At 43.4% G+C, this 25,985-nt stretch overlaps 1 protein-coding gene across 1 annotated transcript in view; it reads right to left on the bottom strand.

Annotated features, from left to right (window-relative positions):
• The window catches only part of apc (APC regulator of WNT signaling pathway), a 35,057-nt gene that overhangs the window by 3,858 nt on the left and 5,214 nt on the right, over positions 1-25,985 (bottom strand). Inside the window, 15 exon segments of the mRNA XM_030767172.1 lie at positions 2-3,416; positions 3,550-3,764; positions 3,909-4,025; positions 4,315-4,392; positions 4,640-4,779; positions 5,275-5,370; positions 5,900-6,278; positions 6,469-6,567; positions 7,348-7,428; positions 8,920-9,003; positions 9,340-9,453; positions 9,654-9,762; positions 10,348-10,543; positions 10,742-10,826; positions 19,106-19,258. Coding sequence (XP_030623032.1) covers positions 2-3,416; positions 3,550-3,764; positions 3,909-4,025; positions 4,315-4,392; positions 4,640-4,779; positions 5,275-5,370; positions 5,900-6,278; positions 6,469-6,567; positions 7,348-7,428; positions 8,920-9,003; positions 9,340-9,453; positions 9,654-9,762; positions 10,348-10,543; positions 10,742-10,826; positions 19,106-19,240 — 5,343 coding nt within the window. The 5' untranslated portion in view covers positions 19,241-19,258.

The following is a 25,985-nucleotide window of genomic DNA, read 5'->3' as shown; positions in this document are numbered from 1 at the left end:
TGTTTTTTTTGGTCTCCTTGTTTTTATCAGGATATGAAGTGGTGTCAGTAAAGCTGCTTGTTGCCTCAGGCCGCTTAAGCATTCGAGCTCTATACTCACTGCTTTGTGGCATTGGCTTCACTGGAGAAGTTGGCTTCTTCTTTTCAAAGTCCTGTTGAACTAAACTGCTGGGAGCAGCAGAGGGATGTTGTGGCTGATCAGACATTTTCTGTACTCTGAAGGGCTTGTGGATTTTGCCTTTTGGCATTGCAGAATTGATACACTCAGCAAGAATATCATCTCCTTCATTTTCATTTGAAGCAGCAGGAGTAGCACCAATATCTTTGATCTCTGCGCTTTTTCCCTCTGGCATCGTATCTCGTCTCTGACTGGAAGGCTCAACATGGGGGGCTGTGGTTTCAGCACTGGCCAGCTCATTTGGAGGTGAATCAATAGTAAGATCACTGAGAGATGTGGCCGTTGAGAAGTTAATGGGGGTTCCCTCAACACAATATACCCGAGGCATATCTTCTCCATGAGACAGGTTCACATGCTTTTGTTGCTGTCCTCTGTTTTGTGAGGGAAGTAGCTTGTAAACAGGAAGCTGGCTTGGTTTTCGAGCGACAGGTGGGGGTATTCTAGAGGTGGCAGAAGGCGACTGCTTCTTGGGCTTTCTTGACGACTTGGTTGGCATGGCTGAGTTTATACAGGCTTCCAGTATCTCAATATCATCATCATCAGAATCGTCTAAAATGTCCTTTTCAACTTCGCAACTTGTTGTTGGTTTTTCTTGACTTTTTAGGTCTTTGGCATCATCTTTCTCAGGTTCTGTCTCATTACCATGGTCATCTTCATGCACTGGGGGCATTATCTTCAGCTCAACATCCTTCTGAATAAAGGGTTCGTCTAGACTTAATGCACTAAGGCTGGAGGCACAAGAGAAGCCATCTGGAGTACTCTCTGTGGCAAAGTGTAAAAGCGTGTCATTGTCCGGGAGCACTTGGACTTTTTGCACTGCTGCATTTACAGCTGCATGTCTAGGGGCTATATCCCTTTTATCTGTGTGAGGGGGCACTTTCATTTTATGCTTCATACCAGTTGAGTGTGGAGGGGGAGGAGGTGGCGTCTTGCTTCGACTTGGCGGCATAGTTTGACCTGGACTGTCAGGAAGGTCACTGGGACTGATTATTCCACTGACCATCCCGCTGCATGGCTCACTCTGCACAGAGCTTGCGATGGAGTGGCTCTCAAAGCTGTCAAGAGAACTAACAGACGTGCATCTGCTGAACATGAGGGGAGTCTCTTGAACATAATGTTCAGGGGGGCTTTTGGGTGTCTGGGCACCACTTTTGGATGGTGATTTAGCACCGGACGAAAATTCCACTGCCTTGTGTTGTCTGGATCCATCACCATGTCCTACATGAGAACCTTGATGTCTAGGAGGTTTCATTCGGACATATTGCATAGATGACTGGCTTTCTGTTGTGCGCTGATCTGAAGCAACAGCGGGTTCTTTGTCGGCAACAGGCAGAGTAGGGTAATTACTGGTAGCATTTATGTTACGTTTACACCCCTCCATTTCATCCTCTTCAGATGACAGGGATGACAGAGAGCTTCCCCGTGAGAAACATATGGGTGTGTCCTCAACACAATAGGTCTGTAGTGTTTCTTGATTTATGGCAGGTGTCTTGCAAGCTGTGTTCTTTTGGATTACTCTGGTTGGTCCAGATCGGGACTGGCCAGAAGATGGGTGGAGCGGTTTTGCCCTGCCTTGATTCTTAATGGATGTCACAGAGGACGAACTGTCCTGGCTTAAGTGGTCCTTGACTGAGCTCTGAGCAGATGTTGGCTTTGAGTGGCTGAACATGCCCTTTTTAGTGGAAGCCTCCGAGTACTTCAAACTGTAATCGATAGGCTGCTCTTCGTGATGGTCCTCATTGTACTTCATGCTGTAATTGGTTGGCTGATCATCGGGTTGCTCCTCCTCTGAATATCGCTCACCATAGTTGGTTGGTTTTTCATCCCCATAATCATCAACGTGGCAAATAGACTGGTTAATCTTTTTATTCATTCCATGAACGGACCCACTGCCACTTTGCTCAGTGCAGTTGGGACCCCTCGACCTGAATCCACCGGACATATCTGACTGTACAAACCGGGGCTGGTACTTTTTCATTTTGTCCTCTCCCTCACTACTGCCCTCCGTGAACATGTATCCCGGGCTTTGTGACCTGGGTGGTTTCTGATCTGAGCGTTTCAGTTCGTCTTCAAGGTGCTTGGGCCTTGCCCACCTTTCACTCTGGCTTGGACTTTGCCGACCCGAGTTGAGCTGTTCATCTGAATATTTCAAACTGTAATTAATAGGGGTGTCCAGGTCTCCGTCATCGTCCTCCATGTGATTTGCATTGTGTATCTTGTGGGCAAGGTCGGCAGGGTATTTTCTATACACGCAACATTTGCTCTCATCGTCCTCTGAGTAAGAATCTACAGATGGTTTCATCTGACCCCTTTTACCATAGCCATCTGTGCTATTTACACTGTTTAAACTGTCATTCGAAGCTCTGTACTCCAGTTTGGGCATTGGGCAAGGCCTACCAGGGAGATCTTGTTTGCCATAGTTGTAAATGTTGGAGTGGCCGTGGACAGGAGCCTGACGTCTGATGCCACTCACATCATCTTGGACGCAGTGAGGATCGGGGGTAGATCCGGCGGTTCTATCCTCCAACCCTAAGTGCATGCCTTGTACCTCTTCCCTTACCAGTGCAATCTGTGCAGCTGTGGTGGGAATCTGCATTCCCATCCTCTTGGCCGATTCAGATTCTGGGTGGAACGCCCCTCTCCGCTCTCGATCCAGGCTCCTGTCTCTCTCTGGCCTGACACCTTCTGCGTTGCCCCTATTCTCACGAGGCGACGGACTGGAGAGCACTGGAGTGTTCATGTAAGGGGACCGAACCCCAACACCATTAGGGCTATAGCCCTCTGACCTGCTGACACCATCGTAATCACCATAGCCGTTGTGCTTGTGTCTCGGTTTGGTCCTATGGGAGGCTTTCGGGCTCAAGTTGTCAATGTTATCAAACGTTTCTGACAGATGTTGCGCATCCAGTTCCTCAATAAGTGCTTTCTGTTTTCTGACATGCAGAGACGGCAGGCTGGATCCCGGTGACATGATGTTGGCGTCCTTGTATTTAGCAGGTCTGTTGGCCATGAGGTTCCTCAGCGCGGCAGCACTTCCCATTGCAATCATTTTGTGCTTGGAGTGGATAAGGTTCTTCAGCATGCTCACTGCCCCCATGTCCCACAATGCCTCCTGATCTTTGGCGTTTCGGGCGGAGAGGTTCCACAGCGTTCCGCAAGCATTGCTCACTATGGTCAAACTGTGAGACTTAAGGTGCTGCAGAAGTGTCTGAAGGCAGCTGTTCTCTCTCAGAATTTGCCTTAAAAAAAAGAAAACAAAGAGAATAAAAAAAAATTATTAGATCTACATATGCAAATTAAAAATGCCCCCCCACCCCTAAAAAAACACTTTAAAGCAACATTCAAAAAGATACATCCAAATTTACACCTTACCTGTGGTCCTCATTTGTAGCAATGAGACTTGACACATTCCTCAAGATGCCTCCACCACTTTCAATGATGGCAAGGGTGTTGGTTTGGCTTCTGTATGTTAGAGTGCTTACTAAGAAAGCAAGGGCTCCAGAAACTGCACAGATGTCTGCTTTGTTTTCAGTGCAGTGAGCAGACAAGTTCCACAGGGCGCTCAGAACGCTCTTTAGAGTGGATTCCTGCAACACAAGAGGAAAACAGATACATCAACAAACCTATAAATTCACACTGCAAAACAGAAACAATTTTTTTTTAACGTACAATAACTGATGCTGATTTAACATCGATACACACAGAAGCTAAAAATACCTCCGTGCCCTTACCTTCTGGACCTCTAAGGCACACTCCATTAGTGCCCTGACACTGCCAACCTCTCGCAACGTCTTCTTACTATTCACATCTGCACGCCAAGACAAGTTCCTCAAGACACTGGCAATTACCTGCAGAGGGACAAAAAAATGTTATTATGGTCATTTTACATTTTGTGAAATTTCACCATTAAAGCACAAATTCAAAAGCCACAATTTCCGTATATCCTACCAAAGTACCAAATGATTTATGAATTACAGCCCATAAAAAAAAAAAAAAACTCAGTAATTTTGTTATAAAGTGAATACAAAGTGTATAGAACACGTGTATGTGAAATATGTTTAAGCATAGGACTACACCACGTGAGAGCATAAGAATACAGACTGGGATCAATATTAGCATTTCCACTCCAGCACATACCTGCTGCAAGTCTTCACTTTCCGATTTCAGCTGAGCTACCATAGCTCTCATGCACCCTTTCATGGAACACAGTGTAGCCTACCAAACGGGGGAGAAACACAATGACCCAGTCAATAAAACGCACAAATACATATCTAACATAAATTAATGCACAGATAAATACACATGCCCATACACTGACAAAAGAGAGCCTACAAATATGCTAGAATACACAACGATGGACTGATTAAATAAAATAAAAAATAAAAAAAAAACATATATATAAATGCAAGATGCACCCACCTTTAGGGGTATGGGGAAAAAAAAAATCAATGGAGGAACATACCTTGTTGGCAACATCCCCAAACGTCAGATTGGTGAGGGCCATTCCAGCATATCGTCGCAAAGTGATACTGTAGTGGTCACTTGTTAGGCCGTAAATTTCACAGTCCACCTGCAGCAGCTCACCAATGGCCTGTAGTCCACCTGCAGGCAACATGTTCCCCAATTTAACCCCATTAATCGAAAAACCACATTGGCTTTGCAACTAAACTAGGCCTGGCAATATGTTGATAGGTAGATAGACAGATAGATAGATAGACGGATAAACAGACGGATAATTCTAATGATACATAAAATTATTCCAATAATGCATTGTGTGACCTTTCTTAAATTGATTTTTTCATTATCCTTGGAAGATTCACTTTTTTCTCTTTTAATCTGTGTTGCTCCCTGACTAGACCGTTTCAGCCTGTTTAACTTTTTAATGTTGCATTCCTCTAAATGTAATCAATGTAATTACCATGGAGAAAAGCCAAACAACCGAATAGCTTTGCTGTAAACAACATTCCAAAGTTTAGAACGGATATCCTACAGTTTTTTTTTTTTCTTTTTTAAACAATTACTTGTACAGTTTTATCAGCCAGCATAATCTTACACAAACCATTACCTGTTTTCCCCAAACGAACAGTGAGCACATACCTAGTTCATTCATCGCATGCCTGTGTTCTTCATCAAAAGACAGTTTCATGAGAACACAAACCGCTGGGCAGATCTGATGTTCTACTGGAGAGGGCACTGTCATTTAAGAGAAAAAAAAAAAAGAACATATTAAGGACACGACACAGTAACGCAGGTTCGCATTAGTCAAACATCTACTCAACCCTGCTGTGCGCTTAAAAATTCATCCACTAAGTGCTTAGACACAGACACACTGTGCATGATGTACATTCATTAATTATATAAGACAATCCCATGACTTTACAATGCAACGCACACTCATTCCTCAGTATAAATCTTCTGCATTTTGAGTGGGGAAACAGTACAGCTTCAGGATATAAGAGAACTCTGTACGTTATTCTGATCTTTAACTTAAAACTGTTAAAATTATTTCTATTTTAAATTCCTGAAAAAAAAATATTTTTTACAGCAGAATTTAAAGACGAATGAAAAGTCAGGATTTGTTTAACTAGATTACTGTCCTCCTACAACTCCTGGCTGTAGGGTACACTCTGAGACTGAGTCTGAGAATATATACATGAGAACGTATGCGAGAAAGACACTGGATAAGAGAACGAGAGGGACAGGGTTTTCGCAAACGCCTTACTGGGGTTCTTGTCCTGATCCACGCCACGTTCGTGGCTCTCTTGCCACTCCCAGCAGGTTTCACAGTATGCTCTGATCTGCTCCAGCAGGTGGAGCACTCGTATCTCCCGGCGGCCGCGCTTGTCGTCGGGCTGGGAGTGGATGATGTTGTGCAGGGCTGCGCTGGCCCTGGCCCTAGCCTCTTTGCTTCCCCGAGAGTTTCCCAGAAGCACAGAGTCTTTGTCGTTACCGTGCAGGAGCTGTATGAGCAGGGGCAGGCAGCCCGACTGACGCATGGCAATGCAGCTGTCTTGCGAACTGGACATGGCCAACAGAGTGCGGGACATGTCATCTTTATCATGAGTCCCCAGCATGGAGAGAAGGGAATACACCATCTCCACCTGTGCATGTGCGAGACAAGTTCCCATATATTTTAGGAACACATTTATTTATTTTTATTTCAAAGACAAAACCATGATAACCATGAGGTTGTGGTGCATATATATGTATTATTTTTTCTGCATTATTTTTAAAAGAAGGGGGATAACTGGTTTAGACAGAATCTTTAAACTGGGTTAAACGAAATCTTACCTTGGTGCCAAGGTGACTCGTGAGTCTGCGAGGGACAGAGTAGTTCCCTCCGCTGCTCATGTCGCTGGCCGCCCCGTGATCCGCCCGAGAGGTTGAACCCTGAGAGGGGGAGGGGGGCATGAGTTGAGAGGGGAGGGGGGGTATTTTGCAGCTACACCAGCAGCTAAAGGCCTTATGTTTTAACATCCATTCATTTATCTGCAGGTACTGAACATGAAACAGATCATAATGAAAACTGAATTCTTTTTTTTTTTTTTTTTTTTTTTTTTTACATCTGCTTTTCATCTCTTTCATCTTCACGTCTCACTGCAGACAGAATACTGATAAATGGCAGCTAACTAATAACTGATAAATAACCGAATGGATTGGGCAATGGTAAATCCCACTGCCTGATAAATCAAAGACATATATAGGATGTGAAGTGATCAGGAACACGCATATGTCTGTTCATTAAATGTTTAAATGGAGCTCACAGGGACAGTGACCATCTGGATCACCATACACCATCTGTTGCGCTAAACGATACTTAACTTAATTGAGAGCCATCGTATCGAACATAGCTCAATCTGACTCCTGTACAGTAACAATCAGTCTATAAAATGACAACAGTGCCGAGAACCTTCGACAAAAAAAAAAAGAAGAAAATAAAAAAAAAAAACCTTCAGGGGCATCTCTATTACGAAAGCGTAAGAATATCCTTCACAAAGCGAACTATAAACCGTTGTCCATTTGCAGTTACGACAGTAAGTAAACAGTAAGTTAAACAGTCACATTTGAGACATCGCTGTGGAGAGAGCGCCCAGGTCAAGCTTAGTTTACTGTGAGACCACTGGAGCTCCCATCTGCTGTCTTTTTCCCACTAAAGGCCAGTTCTCTTACCTGAGAGCTCCCTGCAGTGCCAATGCCAGTGTCTCCTGATGCCTGGGCTCCCTCAGCCTGGGCTACGGGGTCATGCTTCACCTGGAGAGAGAGAGAGAGAGAAAAGAGAGAGAGAGAGAGAGAGAGAGAAAGAGATTAGGTCTGCATAACACAGAAGAACTGAAGAGAGAGTGAAATCAGAATCCTTTGCTGGAGAGTGGAAAAAGAAAGTGCACATCACCTACAGGGAGACTGGGGGGGGGGGGGGGGGGCATGGCGTGGAAACGACTCACCTCTCCTCTATTCAAAGCAGGAGGAGTTTCAATGTGAGAAAGAGAGCATTCAAAAGAAAAGAAATAGTATACATTGATAAAACTCCAGAGAGAGAGAGAGAAAGAAAGAAAGAAAGGAAGGAAGGAAGTACAGAGGGAAGGAAAGGTACGATATAGAGAGAGAGAGAGAGAGAGAGAGAGAGAGAGAGAGAGAGAGAGAGAGAGATTGGATCAGAAGTCAGTAGGCTAGAGCAGCTGCCGAAGCATCAGGCTCCCAGTCTGACCTATATAGGCTTTGTGCTCAGTCTGCAGGATTAGAGCAACGGAGGGGGAGGGAAATTAAATGTGTCCAATGAGATTTATCCTGACAAACAGGAAGAAACACATGCTAAACAGCTCACATCCACAAAGAATCTGAAACACACAGCACACATGCGCACAAAGACACGAGGTGGGGGGGGGGGGGGGCAGCACGGGGCTTGAAAACACACCATCCGCACGACCTAAAACATGATTGTGTGTGTACACAAACACATAATCCTGGATGTACATTAAATCTCCCTCCCTCTCTCTCTCTCACACACACACGCACACACACACACACACAACTGAATCAAACGGTTCTTAAGCTGAACCTATAGAAGGTAGGTCATGTAACGCATGTACGATCATGCATTTAAAATTCGATGAAAAGAAGTGCTCATGCACATATTACTGGGAGCTGGATTCTCAGTAGAGCTATGGACTACAGCGTGCAAGCATACACCTCAAGAGATGATTTACTCATACTTAAGAGAACTGTCATTACGATAAATCCAGTTATAACAGAGAAGATGTAACCAGCTAAGAGAGGGCAATTTTGCGTGGAACTTTTAGTGAACGTGCAACGTTTTGGTTTGAAATCAAACACAGAACGATCTGCGTCAAAGGTTAGAAAACAAACGTCGAGCAAAGTGAAACTGATGTGCAATGAAACCCAGCATCTCCAGTAAGTAAGAAGATTACTGATCCTAAACCGACTTATACACTTATACAATCTGTCCACATGGTATGGAAAGTCACTCGCTCAAACCCATGCAAATGATAAAGTAAAATATTTTTAAAAAACATATATATATTTCCATATTAAACATAGTCCAATTTGCATGATTCCACACATAACAGTTGGAAAGGAGACAAGAATGGCAAAAGAAAACTTCTAAAAAAAAAAAAAAAAAAAAAAAAGTGTTTAGTCTACATGGCACTATGACAGAAAAGTGCATTCCTCTGTTTGATTGATAATCCCATGAATCGTGGTAATGGCAGGAGCCAGTAGGAATACCTCGGAATCTCCCGCCTGCGTCTGCAAATGCTGGCGAATCCTCAGCATGTCTTTCTCTATCTGCTGAATCCGCGCCACCCGCACCTGAAAAATTTGGCACACGAGCATCCAGAATGAAAAGGTTAGATCAGACAGCGATGCATATGGGGGGGGGGGTCAAGAAACTGTTCTATGGGCATAAAACCAAATCCAGATCTGGAGTGCCAAAGTCCTGCTGTGTTTTTAAAACCGGATCTCCGTGATCTGTCTCTAATTGGCTGTCCACATAAAATGCTTGTTCCCCAATTGAAAAAATTTAAAAAAAAAAAAGAAAGAAAAAAGACTAATTGGGGGGGGGGGGGGTAAGGACAAAAAGCGACGGGATTTTTTGGACGGGCGGAGAAGGATCTGGAACGTTGTTAGATTCCGGGCCTTCCTCACCTGTGCTCGCTTTTCCATGTCCTGACAGGAGCCCAGCTGTTTCTCCATCGCGGCTCGAATCTGCCGCGCCTCGTATTCCAGCTGCCGCCGAGTCATGTCCGTCTGCAGAGAGAACTAAGAGAGCCATCCCTGGGATTAACCTTTTTTTGTTTTTTGTTTTTTTTAAAGGATGACCATTCAGGAACTAACTGATAGACAGTGATATTCTGCAAGCAAAAAAAAAAAAGAAAAACACAGACCAAAAACAAAAACCATGCATTGGCACAGTTACTAATTCATTTGCATATTTATCTGGGGAATTTTTTTTTATTTACGTTTTCTGTCAGTGGGAGACTGTCGATCCTCTTGGTGAGGTTCTGTAACTGGGCGTAATACCAGTCCTTCTCCTTCTCCTCTTTCTCCAGCTCCGCCATCAACAGAGACCTGACGCAAAACAAGAACACAGGGCAGAGAATATGCAAAGTGTGACGAGCGTGAACATTAGCGATCTCATTTCGCGTCGGGTTCGGAAAGCCGCCGTTTTCATTTCACGATTCATCGAGCAAATGATAACCACTGTTTAATTATGCATAGCCAAACACGCATCTAAAAAAAAAAAAAACAAATTCTCAGATACATTTTGGAACCTGTGATATTTTTTTTTTTTGTTGAGACATGACTGGAGAAATAAGAGGACAGCACTTCAAGAGCGTGCATGAAAACCTCTACTTGAAACTCAGGGTCAGGACAGGATGTTCTGACATAGTAAATACACCCTGATGAAGAAAACAGCAAAAAAAAAAAAAAAAATCCTCAATTTTAATTTGTCTGAAAAATCTCTTAGCAGAACCATTTTTATTTGTTTGAGAGTTCTCTTAGCCCCAAATTTTCTAAAAAAAAACAAACAAAAAAAAAAAAAACTTTCTTGAATTCTCTGATATCCCCAAATTTACTCCAGATTTGTCTCAAGTCTTTCGTAGTCAAAATGCGAACAGTTTATGTGTTTAAACGGTGAACTGGTGAGCTCACCTCTCTTTTTCCAGCTCCTCCAGGTACCCGGCGCTGTCTCGGTCCGCGCTGGCCGCTCCTCTCCTGGGGAAAGACCCCACAGGGCTGGGGCTGGGGCTGGGGCTGCTGTCGGCGGAGCGCCCCGAGCTGGAGCCCTGCATGGAGGTTTTGGGCCTGAGCTTCACCCCAGGGAAACTACCAGGGTCCAGGCTCATCTCTGATTTAAACACACACACACACACACAAAAATGAGCCTTTTCCGTGCCATGTGCTAATGAGGTAATGTTAAACTAACTAAAGATACGCTAACCAGTCACTTTAACGTCTCATTTTGATTGACAAGGAGAAGAAAGTGTCTGCGAGCGTGCTCTGATTGGATGAAGAGTGTAGGATAAGATAAAGATAACTCTCTTACCTTTAATTCTTTCCAAAATGTCGATTTGTCCTTGGGAATCGGATGGGTCTTCTTCAATGCTTCCTTGTAGCTGCTTCAGCACCTCCTGAGAAAGTCAAGACACAAGAGAAAAAGAGAGAGAGAGAGAGATGGGGAAAGAGAGACAGAAAGAAACAAATTATTGGTATTTCTGAAACAATCCCGTGAACGACTGCTCTTCCAGTCATTACAGACAGAGGAACAAATGACGGTCAAATATTTTAAAGATGGCGCTGACATGAGAACGTTTTAGGGAGGTTAAGAAAAACAATGAGACAGGAATGTTTTTGGCGCTCCCCTGAGTCAAAGGACTGCGTTCGCCCGTAAGACTCAGTAACCTCGAGAAAGAAAACACACACATCAACATGCCTCTGAAGCATCTTCAAAACGGCTTTGTCACGAACACAGACACAAACGACTCTTGAGGTCCTACAGATGGGCTTCGGCGACCCCCTTTAATCTAGCGATATTTCTCAGATCTGATCCCAGTGCTGAGTGTGTGGACCACATAGAACTGATCCTTCTTAATTCAAGTCGTCGATTTCGACGTGTCATCCGGGGCGTAGCTCACTGGAACCATGACTCTGACTGCACTAAGGGGAAAGGTTACCCAAAACTCACATTTCCAGAGGTCAAAAAAACACCACCATCTCATTGGTAAATAAGAAAACACTGTGCCTATAAGGTGAACAGTGGTACTGCATAGCATAATGGCAGGTAGTCTCATACAGACCCCACACAGAGAAGGGCAAAATAAATAAGTAAATAAATAAATAAATGAAATAAAACCATTGTAACCAGCTCTGGGTCATAATGGAAACCAAGGGCATAGGGCGTCCTAACCAGTCCATATGATATGTAAACGTTAGCAGGAGCAAACAGTCCTCAAAGAGCAACAGTGTAGTCTCCATTAGCTGTGTTCTTTGATGTGCAAGGGAAGGTACTTCACAAGATAAAAGCTTCTCAAAGGTCTATGTAGTTTTTTTTTTTGTTTTTTTTTTACATGGAAGATTTGGGGGGGGGGGGGGGGGGGGGGGGGTGACACACACTCTTCCCTCTCAACGTTATTATCTGTGATCTCTCCTATGACAGCTCAGACAGAAGTCTATTGATTACCCTGTCAGTCAAGTTTATTGATTAGGTCTGTCTTAAACTGCTCTACATCAGGGTTTCCGCTAGGACTTTTTCTTGCCAGTCCGGTGTCCGGAGAGAATTTATTTTACTGGACAAATTTGCCGAACTTACCGGTCGCATTTCTCAATTACAGTCTATTACAAAGATAAATATAATGTACACCTAGGTTCACGAAAGAATGACAATGACCTCAAATCAGTTTGACTATTTAATGAACAGTAACGATTAAATAAGACGAACTGTAACGACTGAGGAAAGCCTCAACATTAGCCGCTGAAATGTAGACTGTTACGAAACATCTGTAACCTGTAACATCTGTAGCCTGTTTAAAAAAAAAGGCTAGGTCTACATTGCATCAAATGTAGCCTATAGACTACCAGGTAACATTTTATTTTCTCCTTTTTTTGCGACAAAGTCCTCCGCTGCCCGACTTCAAACCAATCAAACGTGTCCAATGTGTCTTTGCAGCTTGCAATGCTGTTAATAGACTGTTTCACTGTCAAAACACAAATGTCCTGATTAGGGACAGCCTTCATTATAGCTACGTTTTGTATGAGCAGTATGAGCCGACATTTTGACCGGCAAGTTTTTCATTTTTTGGTTTTTAATCAACTTTACCAGGCAGAAACGGGTAATTACCGGCTAACAGGAAACCCTGATGTATATGTATTTGTATATTCTTTACAATTCTCCTCTCTCTCTATACACACACACACGAACAAACATATCTGGACATATAAGTTTGTATCAGGGTTGCGGATCTCTCCCACTGAGACCAATACGATATGCAGTTTGGTACGTGAACAACAAATGTATGAAAAATACATTTTGAGCAGGCAGTAGTTCAACACAATTCAGCCCTGTTTCAATGCAGCGCGGTGTGATACAATGCAATACGACACGACACAATACAATGTGACGCGATTCAATATGGTGCCAACCGCTCAATTTTAATTCAACCATATTTTTGACAGTGGTTGCAAGAACAAAATCTAGTAAAAATGAACACAACCCAGTTATAAGAGACAGGGAAAAAAATGTTACAAGCTAGATTACAATGGGTTCATTCACATTTCAACGACGATGATAACACGCTATTTGGAATGTTATTTGTTACTATGTATCTTAGGTACTAGGGGAAAAAAAAAAAAAAAAAAAAACAGTCGACCTAAAACGGTAGTTCAAAACAGGTTACTTTTTTTTCATGACTGATTTGTTGTAATGTTTGTGGATGTTTTTGCTGGTGCATCGTAAACTTGTTTTTCTTCGCTCAACATTTGGCGTGATGTTCTCCATTTGACAAAAATAGACAAATATGTGTGTGTAAAAAAAAGAGTTTTACTCTATGCAGTGGGCGGACACACCTTACCTCACTGTGACTGACAGAGAGAGAAATACAGTCAGGCAAAGAACGACAGAACAAGAGACAAAGAGATGCATAATGCAAAAGGAAATGAATTTGATAACGTTTCCAAATAATAACAATTACAATTAGAAAGAGACACAAGTGTCTTACATACCAGTTCTGTAACCATTCCCCCCCACAGGCTGTTTGAATTGGCGCAGCCCTGTGGTAAACATCTAGCCCACTGCACTCCAACTGGGGAATCAATAGATTCCTAGTTTGGATGTACGTCTGTATGAATGTATGCGTGTATTTAAATACACACACGGACGACCCACTTCAGTATCAAACACAGGACCAACGCAAAGCAAACATGTTACTAAAAGAACAGTTCATCCTTTCAACTCAACAGAACAAAACTGAAAATCGACAAAACTTACCACGGCAAACCGAAGCGAAATGTTTGACCAAGACACACGGGGGAACAGCCGATATACCAGTCTTACGGTCTTAATTCATCCTTGTGTGTGCGTACAGTAAGACTAAAGAAATATCAACACTGCGCTACAGGACGCGACAGACCGGAGCAGCAGGACTGAGCCCTCTGGTGCAGCTTCAGAGCGGGGGGGGGGGGGGAGTAGAGGTAGAAACGTCCAAAAACGTGACGCTCTCTCCGGGAAGCCGTTCCTTCCTCCCCTCATATCCAACACATCCACGGCCACAGAGAGAGTAAAGGCACCTCTCAAGCCCCCTCCCCCCCATACACACACACACACCCCTGCTCTGTACGGGTCAAAACATCTCCTATCCTTTATCTCACAAGCCGTACATCCACGTTGCAGACAAAATGGCTAGTAAAGCAGCTACGTCAGACCAGAGCTGGCCCGTTTATCTCTTTTTGTTCATGGGGGTGGCCAAAGGGGGGGTGGAGGGTTGGGGGGGGGGGGGCTGGGATTAACCTTGTAAAATCCTGATGGTTTCTCCCATGGTAGTATGACGTCCACACTGAGCAGTGTCTGGAAAACAACGGTTTCATTATAGAGAGATGGTCATATGATTACAGACCCTTTATTCTGCTCTGAGTCACTCCAATGGAGAACTGGGATGAAAATAGCTCAATCACATCTTTTTTCTCTTGTTTTGGTCTGCCTTAACACTGTTGATGTTCAGCGTCTTTGCTTTAAAGAAACTGAAACTGTCTACTACATGACAGGGCTACCAGGAAAAGAGGGGGGGGGGGGGGGGGGTAAATAAATAACTACGTTCTGATCACTGCAGCCTCTGCTGTATGCGAAAAAAAAAAAAAATTCAGACCTTTGGTTGTGTGCCTAACACTGCGCTAGAACATCAGCAGAACTTCAGTGACACCGCGTCCCAGTCCGAGAGAATCGGATTACACGGGGTCCGGTGGAAACGGCGGTCGTCCTTGACTCATCAGGGCCTTCGCGCTGGACACACATGCTCTTAAAAAACCCGTCATGCGTACCTCACATTACTGGAAATCAATTATTAGAGAAGGGTGGAGGGTGGAGGGGGGGGGGGAGACCCAAATGTACAGCTGGAAGCAGGCATACTAAAGTATTCGATTTTCAACCAGCTAGAATTTCACATCTGACCTGGAATCAGATGCCACTCCAGAGGCTTGGTCTCTGTGTTTCTATGTTTGGTGGGGGGAGGAAACGGGGGGGGGAGGGGGACTGGGGAGGAATTGTATTGTTGGTTAGAAGGGGGTCGGAGATGGGAGTGGTTAATGCCTCTTTTGTCCGCTTTTAGTTTTTTCTTTTTCTTTTTTTTTTTTTAAGGTAAAATGTCCTTGAAAAGTGGAGAAAAAAAAACCCCATCACGTGGCAAGTGGTATGCAATCAGGAAGAAAAACAAAGATAGCGTCACAGGAAGTGATGTCGGTTTGGGGCGGGTGGGGGTGATCATATCTATTATCACATGCCTTTTCATCATTAGACCCACTCTGCATTACGTTAATCATGTATATCTCTCATCAAAATGGAAATCCGTTCAGATTCATCTGGTTACAAAGCACAGAATTTCAGAGAAGTCCTTGGTCCCTTTTTTTGGGGGGGGGGTGTAAATTGGGCCATAACTGTTTTTCAGCCTCCATTAACCTTGATGGGGTATTCTTTGATAGCAGTTCTGTGTTTCCCCACTCAGACAGCTCATTAGTCCTAACAGAGTGTGACTCCGTTAAAAAGATTCCTTTCCATACTTCAGACACTCAGTGTGAGTGGATCCGAACGCTGCCAGGGCACGGCTCATTACTGGGACAAGGCAAGTCTGACCACTTGACGTGACTCATTGGTAAAAGCTCCAGAAATACGGCCGACAACGTAGAGGAATCAGGAGTGACATGTTGAGATTCCCCTCCATTCCAGAGGCATCACCCTTCATCAGCCAGATGAGGCCAGGATGAGCCCCTCCAATGCAATCTCAAGGCTCAAACAGCTCTGATCATTATTCAAATCTAAGTGCAAAAAAAAAAAAACACCTCCCATGCTGCGCCCTGATTTAAGACGGAGGTAAATAATCAGTTATGGGGAAGACACTGAGAGTCGATGATTCGCCCCTCATTAAAAAAAAAAAAGCTAAGGAAGAAAAAAGAAAAAAGGTTCCAAAAGTGAAAAACGATAACGGTTTAAAAAAACAAGCCAAACACCAACGCAGAGCGAACTGCAGCGCGTCTGCTGACGGAGGAAACAGAAGCGCTGATGGGGCTCCGTTGTTTACGCTCTGCCTGTAGATGTTTTTCCCTCCATCTGCCTGAGGGGAGGAGGAAATAGCTACAGGATGGAGCTGAATCGCATTCATCGGGCACAAAGGCAGGAAAAGGAACATCTCTAAAATAAACCCTCACATTCCCAGAGGTGGAAAGAGGCAAGATGTCTCAATCCATATCTGATTCAGTCATTCAGGAGAGGCATCTGTCAAAATAAAGTTTTGCAATGTTTCTGCCGCGTGCTCTATTTAAATTATCGCCTAACGTAGCAAGTTACCAATGTATAAGACTTACAATCTGTTTAGGAGTTTGTGTTATAGCAACGGCAACATTAAAAATGTATTCTCTCGGAAAAACACCTCTAGACATTAGCAGAGTGCTCACCTATTCCTTAGTTTCTCCTGGGTTACTAGAGGGTTTTCAAATCACTGGTCTATTTAATTTAGCCACCATGAGGAGACTAATGGATTTCCTGCAATTTCAGCGACAGCGAGAGGGCAGCAAACATTCTCCTGACGGCTAGTCGTTTTAGCGCTCGGCCCGAGGGGCCTCGAAAGTACCAATCACTGACAAAATGGATGCTATGCTACTCAGGCAGCTGTTCGCTCTGCTCATATAAAATTACCCAGGACTACTCTACACCGAGTATCACGGCAGCACAACAAAAAAAAGGCTTCACAAAAACACCTTTAAAAAAAAATTAAAAATAATAAAGATATATGTATGTATGTGCGTGTGTGTGTGAAAGTATACATACATACATACATATATACACACACACACACACACATATACATATACATGTATAAATGTGTGTGTGTGTATGTGAAGAGAAAACCTTACAGAATTTTGTGCTTTCCCTGCTTCAGCACGGCATGGTTTAGCCTGAGTGCGTTTTCCTCTAAAAGCAGACAGCAGGATACAAATTCCCAGTTCGCTCTATTCTCCTCCTTCACAGATAATGCATTTGAATAAACCGAGGTCTTGTTAGCACACATTAGGACGATTATTCCCCGACGCTGTGACAGACGTGCAGGGTTCTGTCCAAATTTTTCTGTGTTTTTCATCTCGTAAACCCAAATACGAGAGGTCAAGTTACATTTAAGCAGTCTAAACCGCTTGCATAACACAAACTGAAAAAAAACTTCACATTACCTCCCGAGAACCCTGCCCCCCCCCCCCTTCCCCCCCTCCAAACACACATAAGCCCAAAAGATCTTTCAGCAGTCTCCATTAGCAAGCAAGAGAGGAGAGCATCCCTTCCAGAAAAGGGGCTGGCATATTGGAGGAAAACCAAGGAGCAGTGGCTCCCTCCGGCAACCGGAGAGAGAGCGAGAGAGAGCGAGAGCAGCTGGCAAACAATAACATCTAAAAAGCCAAATTCCCCCTCTCTCTCCTTCTCTCTTTAAGGAAATTTGCTTTTAAGACTTAGGCAATAAAACCTCCAGAAAGGACCTGTGACTAGGTGAGACATATACATAGGGGAACAAGAGTCTCAAGAGCTCACTGGGCGACTGATGAAGAACTGTAGGCTACATGTCCCGAAAAATACAGGCGCGGTCACATTTGGGTTACTGTTACAGTTTGGGAGAGTGTAACGACATCTTATTAATGCTTACTAACAACTAACTGTTGTTTGATGGAGACTGAAGAAACCTGGGTCTATTATCAGTATAATTCTATAATCAGTTTAAATCATGTAATTCTACAGCCGTTCCGTTCAGTCATACAGAGCAGACCTTCCAGATATATACATTTTTACTCTAGGCCTCAAAGTTCTTCAGTTCTTCAACTTACTTCCGAAAAACTTTTCAGCCCAGAGGAGCTTCCCTAATCCTAAAGTGACAGTATCGCCCTCAGATATTGTGTGATAGAGGGACTATTTAAAAAAAAAAAAAGAAGAAGAAGAAGAAGAAGAAGAAAGAGAAAAAAAACGAACTAAAGCCAGCGGACAACATTTAGAGTTGCACTCTCTCTCCCGTCCCCTCTCCTGCGGCTGCCAGGTCACATCCTATTAAGTCTTATCCAGGCCTGTTCTTCTACATCAAAAGCACCTCTTTGGAGAAGAAGTCTGGGAACAGAGACTTTCTGTATGCGGGGGGGGGGGGGGGGATTTTAGAGAAATAAAGGGCTTTTAAAAAGTGGAAACGACGCAGAGAGAGAGAGAGAGGCTGATGTTTAAGCAAGTAAATATGGAAGGCCAGGCAGGCAGGCTTGCAGTGAATTCAAAGAGGTTGTCAGTGATCCGTTACCTCTTAGCTATGCGTTTATGTGCAAACATAATCGTTCAAATGTTGTTTTCCAAGGCCTCGATTAATCTCTATACTCTGTGGAGAATTTTCTACGCGGAGAGCAATTTAATCCAAACCCTAGCTTTAATCTCTGTATAGGAGGCCAGTCCTCTGAATTAATCTAATACTCTAATAGAGTTACTTTAACTCTCTCAAGAGTTCATTTAAGAGTTAATTTTAATGCAATTAGTAGGCAGCGTATTCTGGTGGGTACGCATTCTGATGACAAGGGAAATTGTAGTAAGAGATGAGGAAAAGTATTTTAGTGAAATTTTTTTTTTTTTTTCCTTTGGTCTTCTTTCAAAGACATTATACTGTCAAATCGTGGTCGTCAGTCAGTACCAAACATTAAGGACCTGGTATACAATTTTGGAGCTAACCATCCAGGAGCGGGATGGTTTGTTCATTCTCCATAACAGCAATCCCTGCTCATCTCCATTTCCCGTTAACCTCATCAGTCGGCCTAAGCAGTAATTACAGCCCTTACTGAGTTCTAAATTCAAAGGCCTAACTTTATGTGGAAACAGTTTCAGTTTTAAAGTCATTAAACTATTTGACATTTCAGGCTGCAATGCACATAAAGGCCCTTATGTCAAAATAACCAAAACAGTTCCAGGAAAGTTAGATGATGCTTCTGTCCCCTTCCTTGGTGCATGTGACCAATATATAATACAGAAATATAAAGGGTAAACTGTCTTTGTGGTTAATCCGGTTCATTCACGTCAAAGCCAGGAGACCTCAAGACCTATTTTGCTTGTTTGTTTGTTTTTTAGAAAACTCCCAACATTCGTGAATCTCTTGGCATTGCAAGAGAATCACTAACTCAAAAACCTCAGTCAAGCAAGTACCTTCATATTAGAGGCCTCTGTCTCCAGTTTGGTAAGGTGGTTTGAGTTGTCCTCAAGTTCTTGTCGCAAGTTGGAGTTCTCCATCTTCAACGCCTCCACCTGCTTCAGCAGCTGATCATAAGATGCTGCAGCCATCTTGGACTACCTCTTGACCTGAGAAAAAAAGAACCCCAACAAAACAAAACATGAAAAAAAAAAAAAAAAATCTCAATCCATTTCATCTAACCATGAATCAACACTTCCAGAGAACACTGATTAATGACAGGCGAGTGGGAAAGGTTTTAAAAAAGAATCTTACAAGATAACCTTTAATTAAGCTGTAGCGGAAAAAATCTAGCCTGTAATTCAGGTCTGTAAGTTGTCTACCAGCTCTTCAACAGCTGCAAAGCAAACACTCAGATCTCCCCGCTGTGAGAAAAACCTTGTCTTCATTCCGCAGAAACAAAATGTCTGACGAAACTCCTCTAAGCTTTGCCCTGATGCGAAACGTCTAAAACCGCAATATTCCTTGAGACACTTCATGGAGCCTCACTGTCCGTTTCAGTCCTATGTGAGAGTGAGTGAGTGTATGTGTGTGTGTGTGTGTGTGTGTCAGTCATGCACTGCTCGCAATTTCTCCGAGTTTGTCACATGGCCTAAGTCCACGATGCTCTGATGGATACAATAATACTACTCATTGGAAAAGCTCACGTGTACAATATAAAAACACTGATCCTGCCCTGCGGTCATTTCCACGACAACTCCATAACAGGCTCAGTTGAGCATGCCCATCTTATGGACCAATGAAAATGGAAAGGGGGGGGGGGGGGGGGGGGGGGGGCTGCCACAAAGGAGAAAATCTTATTTTTAGCTTTAATATGCAGGAGAGGCTGAATCAGCGAAGTGAAATAAAGTCCTTCGCCATGTTGTCACTAAATTCCCGGTGGCGTGCTGAAGATCCGTGGCTGTCCGGTCATCGTTGGCCCGCTTCCCGTTTTTAGCTCAGTCCCGCTGTGGAGAGTGCGCGCGCTGTGTTCAGGAACACTAACACTCCTGGGCTTATTCTAACAAGAGATGATTGTTCGCACCCATATCCCAGGCTAAAAACGCATTACGGGGGGGGGGAGCTACATAGAACTGTACCACATTTTAATTTTGACTACTGAACTGAACAGCAAAGCTTTCTTCCAGGGAGTTCATACCTCAAAGGCACAGAAAAAAAAAATTCCCTCTCATATTAATGTCATAAGCTCCTTAGTTCTGTGAAATGCATCGGTTTATTTCTTAGAAAGACGTTTTAGTTCAAGAGAAGTTTTGACAAAAAACGGAAACGGCCAATAGACGTCGATCGGGGCATGTTCGTTTGTCAGTGGGTTCCGGATCGATTCGACCCCAACAGGGGTTTTGTTCTCCAGAATCGAGGACGCTCGTAGCTTTCCGGAAATGGGCCATTTCAAAACACCAAGCACTCGTGTGACTGCATGTCGTGTCGCACGGCTGTCACGTTTTAGTTGGACATCCAATGTTCTATGAACATGTCGAAACAACCCTGGGACATATAATGGTTGTAAAAACGAACAGCGGTTTGCATTTTTGGTCACTAATTTCTTCACTAGGACTGCTGCAACAAATCAGAAATACAACAGAAACACCAGCGATTCGCAACAAAAGTAATTTGGCTTTTTTTTTTTTTTTGGTCGCTTATTCCAAAAACGGAAGCATCTCTCATAGTGGCAACGTTCTGAAAAACTAAATGGACTGGCATGCTGAACCAAATTGTTCTGTCAGGGAGAGATCAGCGTTCCAGAAACGACCAGTATTCCCCATTAGAAACACCAGAGCTTCATCATAAATAACAACCCTGGCCACACAATCCAGGAGACGCGTTTAACGCGCACAACAGACGTTTGTCTCCACTCGGCTGCCGTAACAAACATGATATAGGCAGGTAATGTTCTGCAGCATCTCTGAGGATATCCAGTAAAACCAGGACATTATCTCAGTGACATTTATATTGAATTAATCCACCCATTTGTGCCATTTGTGATGATAAAGTGGTGGGTATTTTTGTTCGAACAGGTCCATATTCATGCCCATAAATCATGGAAATGTTAAACAGACACAGATACTCTGCGCTCTCCAGAATGATACCTTTACATCTGCTCAGAATAGCCACAACATTTTGAAGACATAAGTATTTGAACAGATTTGAATGAATATCTATTTCTGATATCTAGAAGGAACAAGCAGACAGGGCATTTTGAGTGAGCTGACATTCCTAAAGAGCGAGTTCTGACCAGGTTATAATCTTCATTCTGTGGGCACCAAAGTCTGCGTAGCCATAAACGGCCGTAATCGGATATTTCTCAATCTATACAGAACAAAGTAAGAAATGTGATCCTACACATTCTCACAGACATAGTTCAACAGATTCTCTTTTCTTCCGCTACAGGTCAAACACGTTTGTTCACAGAACGAGTGGTCACTTAATCAGTTTCAAACCATGAAACACCAATAAAACACAGAATAAAAACACAAACAAAATCTACAACTCAATCAATAAAATCAATCAATCAATCAATCAATAAATATCACAGTGAACACAATACTGAAATGACGTTGCGTAGCATACATCTCTCAGCGCAGACGTCTCTGGTGAGTAATAAAATGCTCAAGCCAAAATAAAACAAAAAAAAAACACGAGAGCTACATTATGTCATAAAACTCATGAGATTAACAGCTACGCGAACGTTACCTCATTGAGATTACATGCATATCCGCCTTTATATTTCCTATGAATCCGACGAGAAGTCTGTGAGGCCTATGTCTGTGTCACTGCGTTGGAGCCTAGTTAATGCTGTGGACCACAAACAGCTCAAACTGTGGGCATTGCTGCGATGACTGTGCTGTTCCAGAAATCTGCTGACACATATTCCACGAATAACAAGTCTCTCGGCTGTACACAGAGTCATGCAAAACCCGTTCTCTACAAATACATCCATACATTAAAATAACCCTCTCTTTACCCGTGAAACAACGACCTTAAACGCTCGTGTGTGTGTCGTACAAGAGACAAGAGACGTGACTGTACCACAAATATATTCTGGACAAAAAAAAAAAAGAGAGAGAGAGAGAGAGACAGTTTTTGTGTTAAAGCCGTTGAGGGAAAAACCAGTGCCTTGAAAGACTCTGGCCCAGTTAAAATGGTTGGTACAGCCTATATGGCAACGGAGGTTTAGGGAAGTGAAGGGGGAAGAGGGAGAGAGAGAGAGAGAGAGAGAGAGAGAGAGCAGCCAAACAAATGAGAGATTGGCACAAAATGGGAGCTAAGCCAGCTTCATGAATATTGCATCAACGTAAGCGAAAGGACTATTTCTTAATCCCAGCATGCAAAAACAACAACAACAAAAAAAAAGACAAAACCCCCCCAAAATTCAGTCAATATTATTGGGCTATTTCGCATACGTACACTATTAGCAATTCAGCATTTGAGCACACTCTGTCTTGTTTGAAGGAACGGGTTTAATGTGCATCTCTAGTGGGTGAGCAGAGATGGGTAGGTTTTGTGTCTGAGAGTGTGTGAATTAATGCACACTGTTACCTCCTCCAGTTCCAAAAAAATTAAAGAATTAAAAAAAAAAAAAAGCCTGCAGTCAGCTACCCAAGGATGAATGCCCTTTCTCAGACTCCACAAAGACACAGTAGGCTACCGTTTACCGTCACATGAAGTCCACACCTATTAGCACATTGTGCAAGAGTACAATTAAATCTGGGATTAATGACAACGCGGACGAAAGGTTACTCGTGTTTCAGCTCACAATATGGTAAACAGTTTTGCAACCGTGACACATCTGCTTTGTTTCGGCAGTCGTCTGCAAACCAGCAAAAAAAAAAAAAAACCCAGCACCAACCCCTTTTTTCCTCCCTCTCCTCACATCATCTTAACCAAGATATTGACGCTCTCGTTTTCTCCTGTAGGTCGGCATATCGCCATGACGGTTTTTTTTTTCCTCCGTTCTTCTTTCTTTCTCTCTTTCTCTCGTCTGTTTCTTTCTTTTTGGGGTTTTTTTTTTGTACCCTCCTAAAGCAAAATGCTGCCCGTGTAATACAGTCTAAGCAGCCTCATAATGATAAAATAGAAAGAAAAAAAAAATAATAAAAATCACAGTATCTTTGCACATCCCCCCACACACACACACACACACTCCCTCTGTCCCTTTCTTCTTCTCTCAATATCCATCCACCACAACAAAAGGCGTAGTGGCACCACCTCTCCATTCGTGCAAACAGACTATTATTTCAACCCCCGCTTAGCTGCAGCTTAATCCCAACGAAAAACACGCAACAATAAGCACCGTTTTTTCGCGTGTGTGTGTGTGTGTTCAACGCCGCCCGCGAGGAGAGGTAAAGAGAAGAAGACCTACCCCATTTCGGTACCAGTGACAGCTTCCATCACCTCTACCCTACAACTGTGTCAGTCGCTAGAGCGCATTCAGCCAGTCGGCGTCACATGACCGCGGCGGCGGCCAATCAGGAGCCGGGCCAGGCCAGGCCCGTGGTGCAGTGGCCGATGATGGCTGGCCTGCTTCCAGCCCAGTGCACAGCTGCTTCCCCCAGCTCAATTAATGCTCTTATGGGAGGACTGGTGAGAGCAGAAGCTCCAGGCAGAGAATTGGTGGATGAAAGGCGGAGGGATCAGATATGTAATGATGGTCACACAACACCAAGCCATTTCACAGGGAGACCAACAGATCGGGCAGTACTCAAATTCAGGACCCCATCCCCCTCAACCCACCCACCTAAAAAGACAATGTGTTATTGAATAATGAAATAAAAGAGAGAGAGAAAAAAAAAGTTCAAATGTGTAAGACTCGCAGAAAACCCTAGTGACGTCCAAATCCGTTTTTTTTTGTAAAGTCAAGAGCGGCGGGTGTGTTAGCCCGGGCAGAAAGTCCTGTGACTCAGGGGGGGTGTGTGTCAGCGACGCTGCCCTCTGACGTCTCACTCATCGGGACGACGTCGAGTCACAGGCAGGACCGCACGAGCTTCTAACTCGCCTAGGTAAATCTTCACTGAGAAAATACTGCCGCAAAACCAAAAACAGCCTTTGCTCCTCATCAAAATGAATTCTGTTCCAACCCCAGAAAAACAAAAAAACAAAAAAATGCTTAAAACTATATATACTTTTTTTTATATCCTTTCTCTTGCTGCTGTTTGATGTAAATAAACACAGACGTGTTTACAAAGACGGTTTGTATTAGATGGTAAAACTCGTATCGTTTTAAAATAAAGCGTGTGTGAAACCTGGCCAATCTTCGCCCATCGCCAGAGGTGAACTTTTCAAAAAGTCAAAGCGAACGGTCGTTTCTTTCGCTCCAGTTCCGTTCTGGCACTCATCAATCCCCCAGCTCAAGACACACAGATTTCTGTTTTTACATAAGCTTGTTTCATCCTCATAGTGATAACTGGCTGCAGTTTAATACAGCTTTATAACTGGCTGTCGTTCAGATCTCTTTTAAAAAGCAAATCACATATCTTTTACCTCTTGTTTTTACACACAATTTGATTTTCTTTTTTTTCTTTTTTTGGGGGGGCTATGTGTGCTTGCAATGCACTCTAGGAGGCAAGAAAGGGCTTAAATTCACATTCTCTTCAGTCATGATTGTTCTATATTGTCTATTAGGAGCTTTCATACTGTAATCAGCAGCAAATGCCACAAAACCGTGTTCTTATTTATGTCTGCGGTGTGACATGGGGCAGAATCAAACATTACGGTGTGACAGAGGAACACTCTGGAACACGACATGAGACATGTCTGCACTTTGTTATGTGAACTCTGCGTCTTACAGCTGTCACTATAATTAAATCTCTCTCGACGATTTTAGTGCAGTTTTTCAAAGACAAACGTTTACATTACAAATTACTAGAAAATGGTATTCCAGTCCGTAACATCTGCTTACGACACAAAGACCTAAAACGGAAATTCAGATAATCTCAATAAAGAGGACCAGTACTGACAAACAGTAACCTAATCCTAAAAAACGAACAGGTCAAACGGTCAACACAACCATAAAGCTATAAGCACACACCAGACAGCAGACACATGCATCTAACACGCGGTCATATTCAAACGATCCAGAACGACTTATTACGACTTAAAATGCCAAAGGTCACAGGCTTCTGGATCAACCTGGGGGTTACATGTTTTCCTCAGGGGACACATCAGCAGCAAACCATCGTGTCAAGAGTCCAGACCCACAACCCGCCTGGTACTGGACTGGTTCCCGAACCACTACCACTCTATTATAACTATCAGTTAATAATTACACACCTCATTGCACATGCCAACAGCCCCTGTTTCCCATTACTTCATTAAACTGCTGCAGATGATGGGCCTGAGTTGGCGATATCCAGATACATCACTGATACAAATGCATTTACTCCGCGGTACGGGATTTCAGTAGGACCGTCTGAGTCTAACCTAAGCACCTTCACCCTTGCGTGACTACAGACTGCTTTTGAAACTGTTCCAAAAATGAGTACTTCCAAAAGTGAGATAAACATCAGAGATGTTTTGCTACAAGCAGAAACTCTGATGTTTATCTCACTTGTACCAATTTTCTGATCAGTTTTAAAACCAGTCTGTAGTCATGCAAGGATGAAGCATCTACGCACCTGCATCCTTGCATGACTACAGACTGGTTTTAAAACTGTTCTGAAAATGCATGACTAAATGCATGACTTGCATGACTACAGACTGGTTTTAAAACTGTTCTGAAAATGGGTAAAGTTCTTTGGGCCATTAAATCAGAGAAGAAACTTTCACAAGTTTGGCTCACTTCACCGGGGTACCTGTCTGGCAACACAGCGAAACATCCTGTATCAGGTATTTCCCATTCAA

This window comes from Chanos chanos, chromosome 3 (assembly GCF_902362185.1).
Source record: "Chanos chanos chromosome 3, fChaCha1.1, whole genome shotgun sequence".
Classification (NCBI taxonomy): domain Eukaryota; kingdom Metazoa; phylum Chordata; class Actinopteri; order Gonorynchiformes; family Chanidae; genus Chanos; species Chanos chanos.
This window is presented reverse-complemented; position numbering and strand designations above follow the sequence as displayed.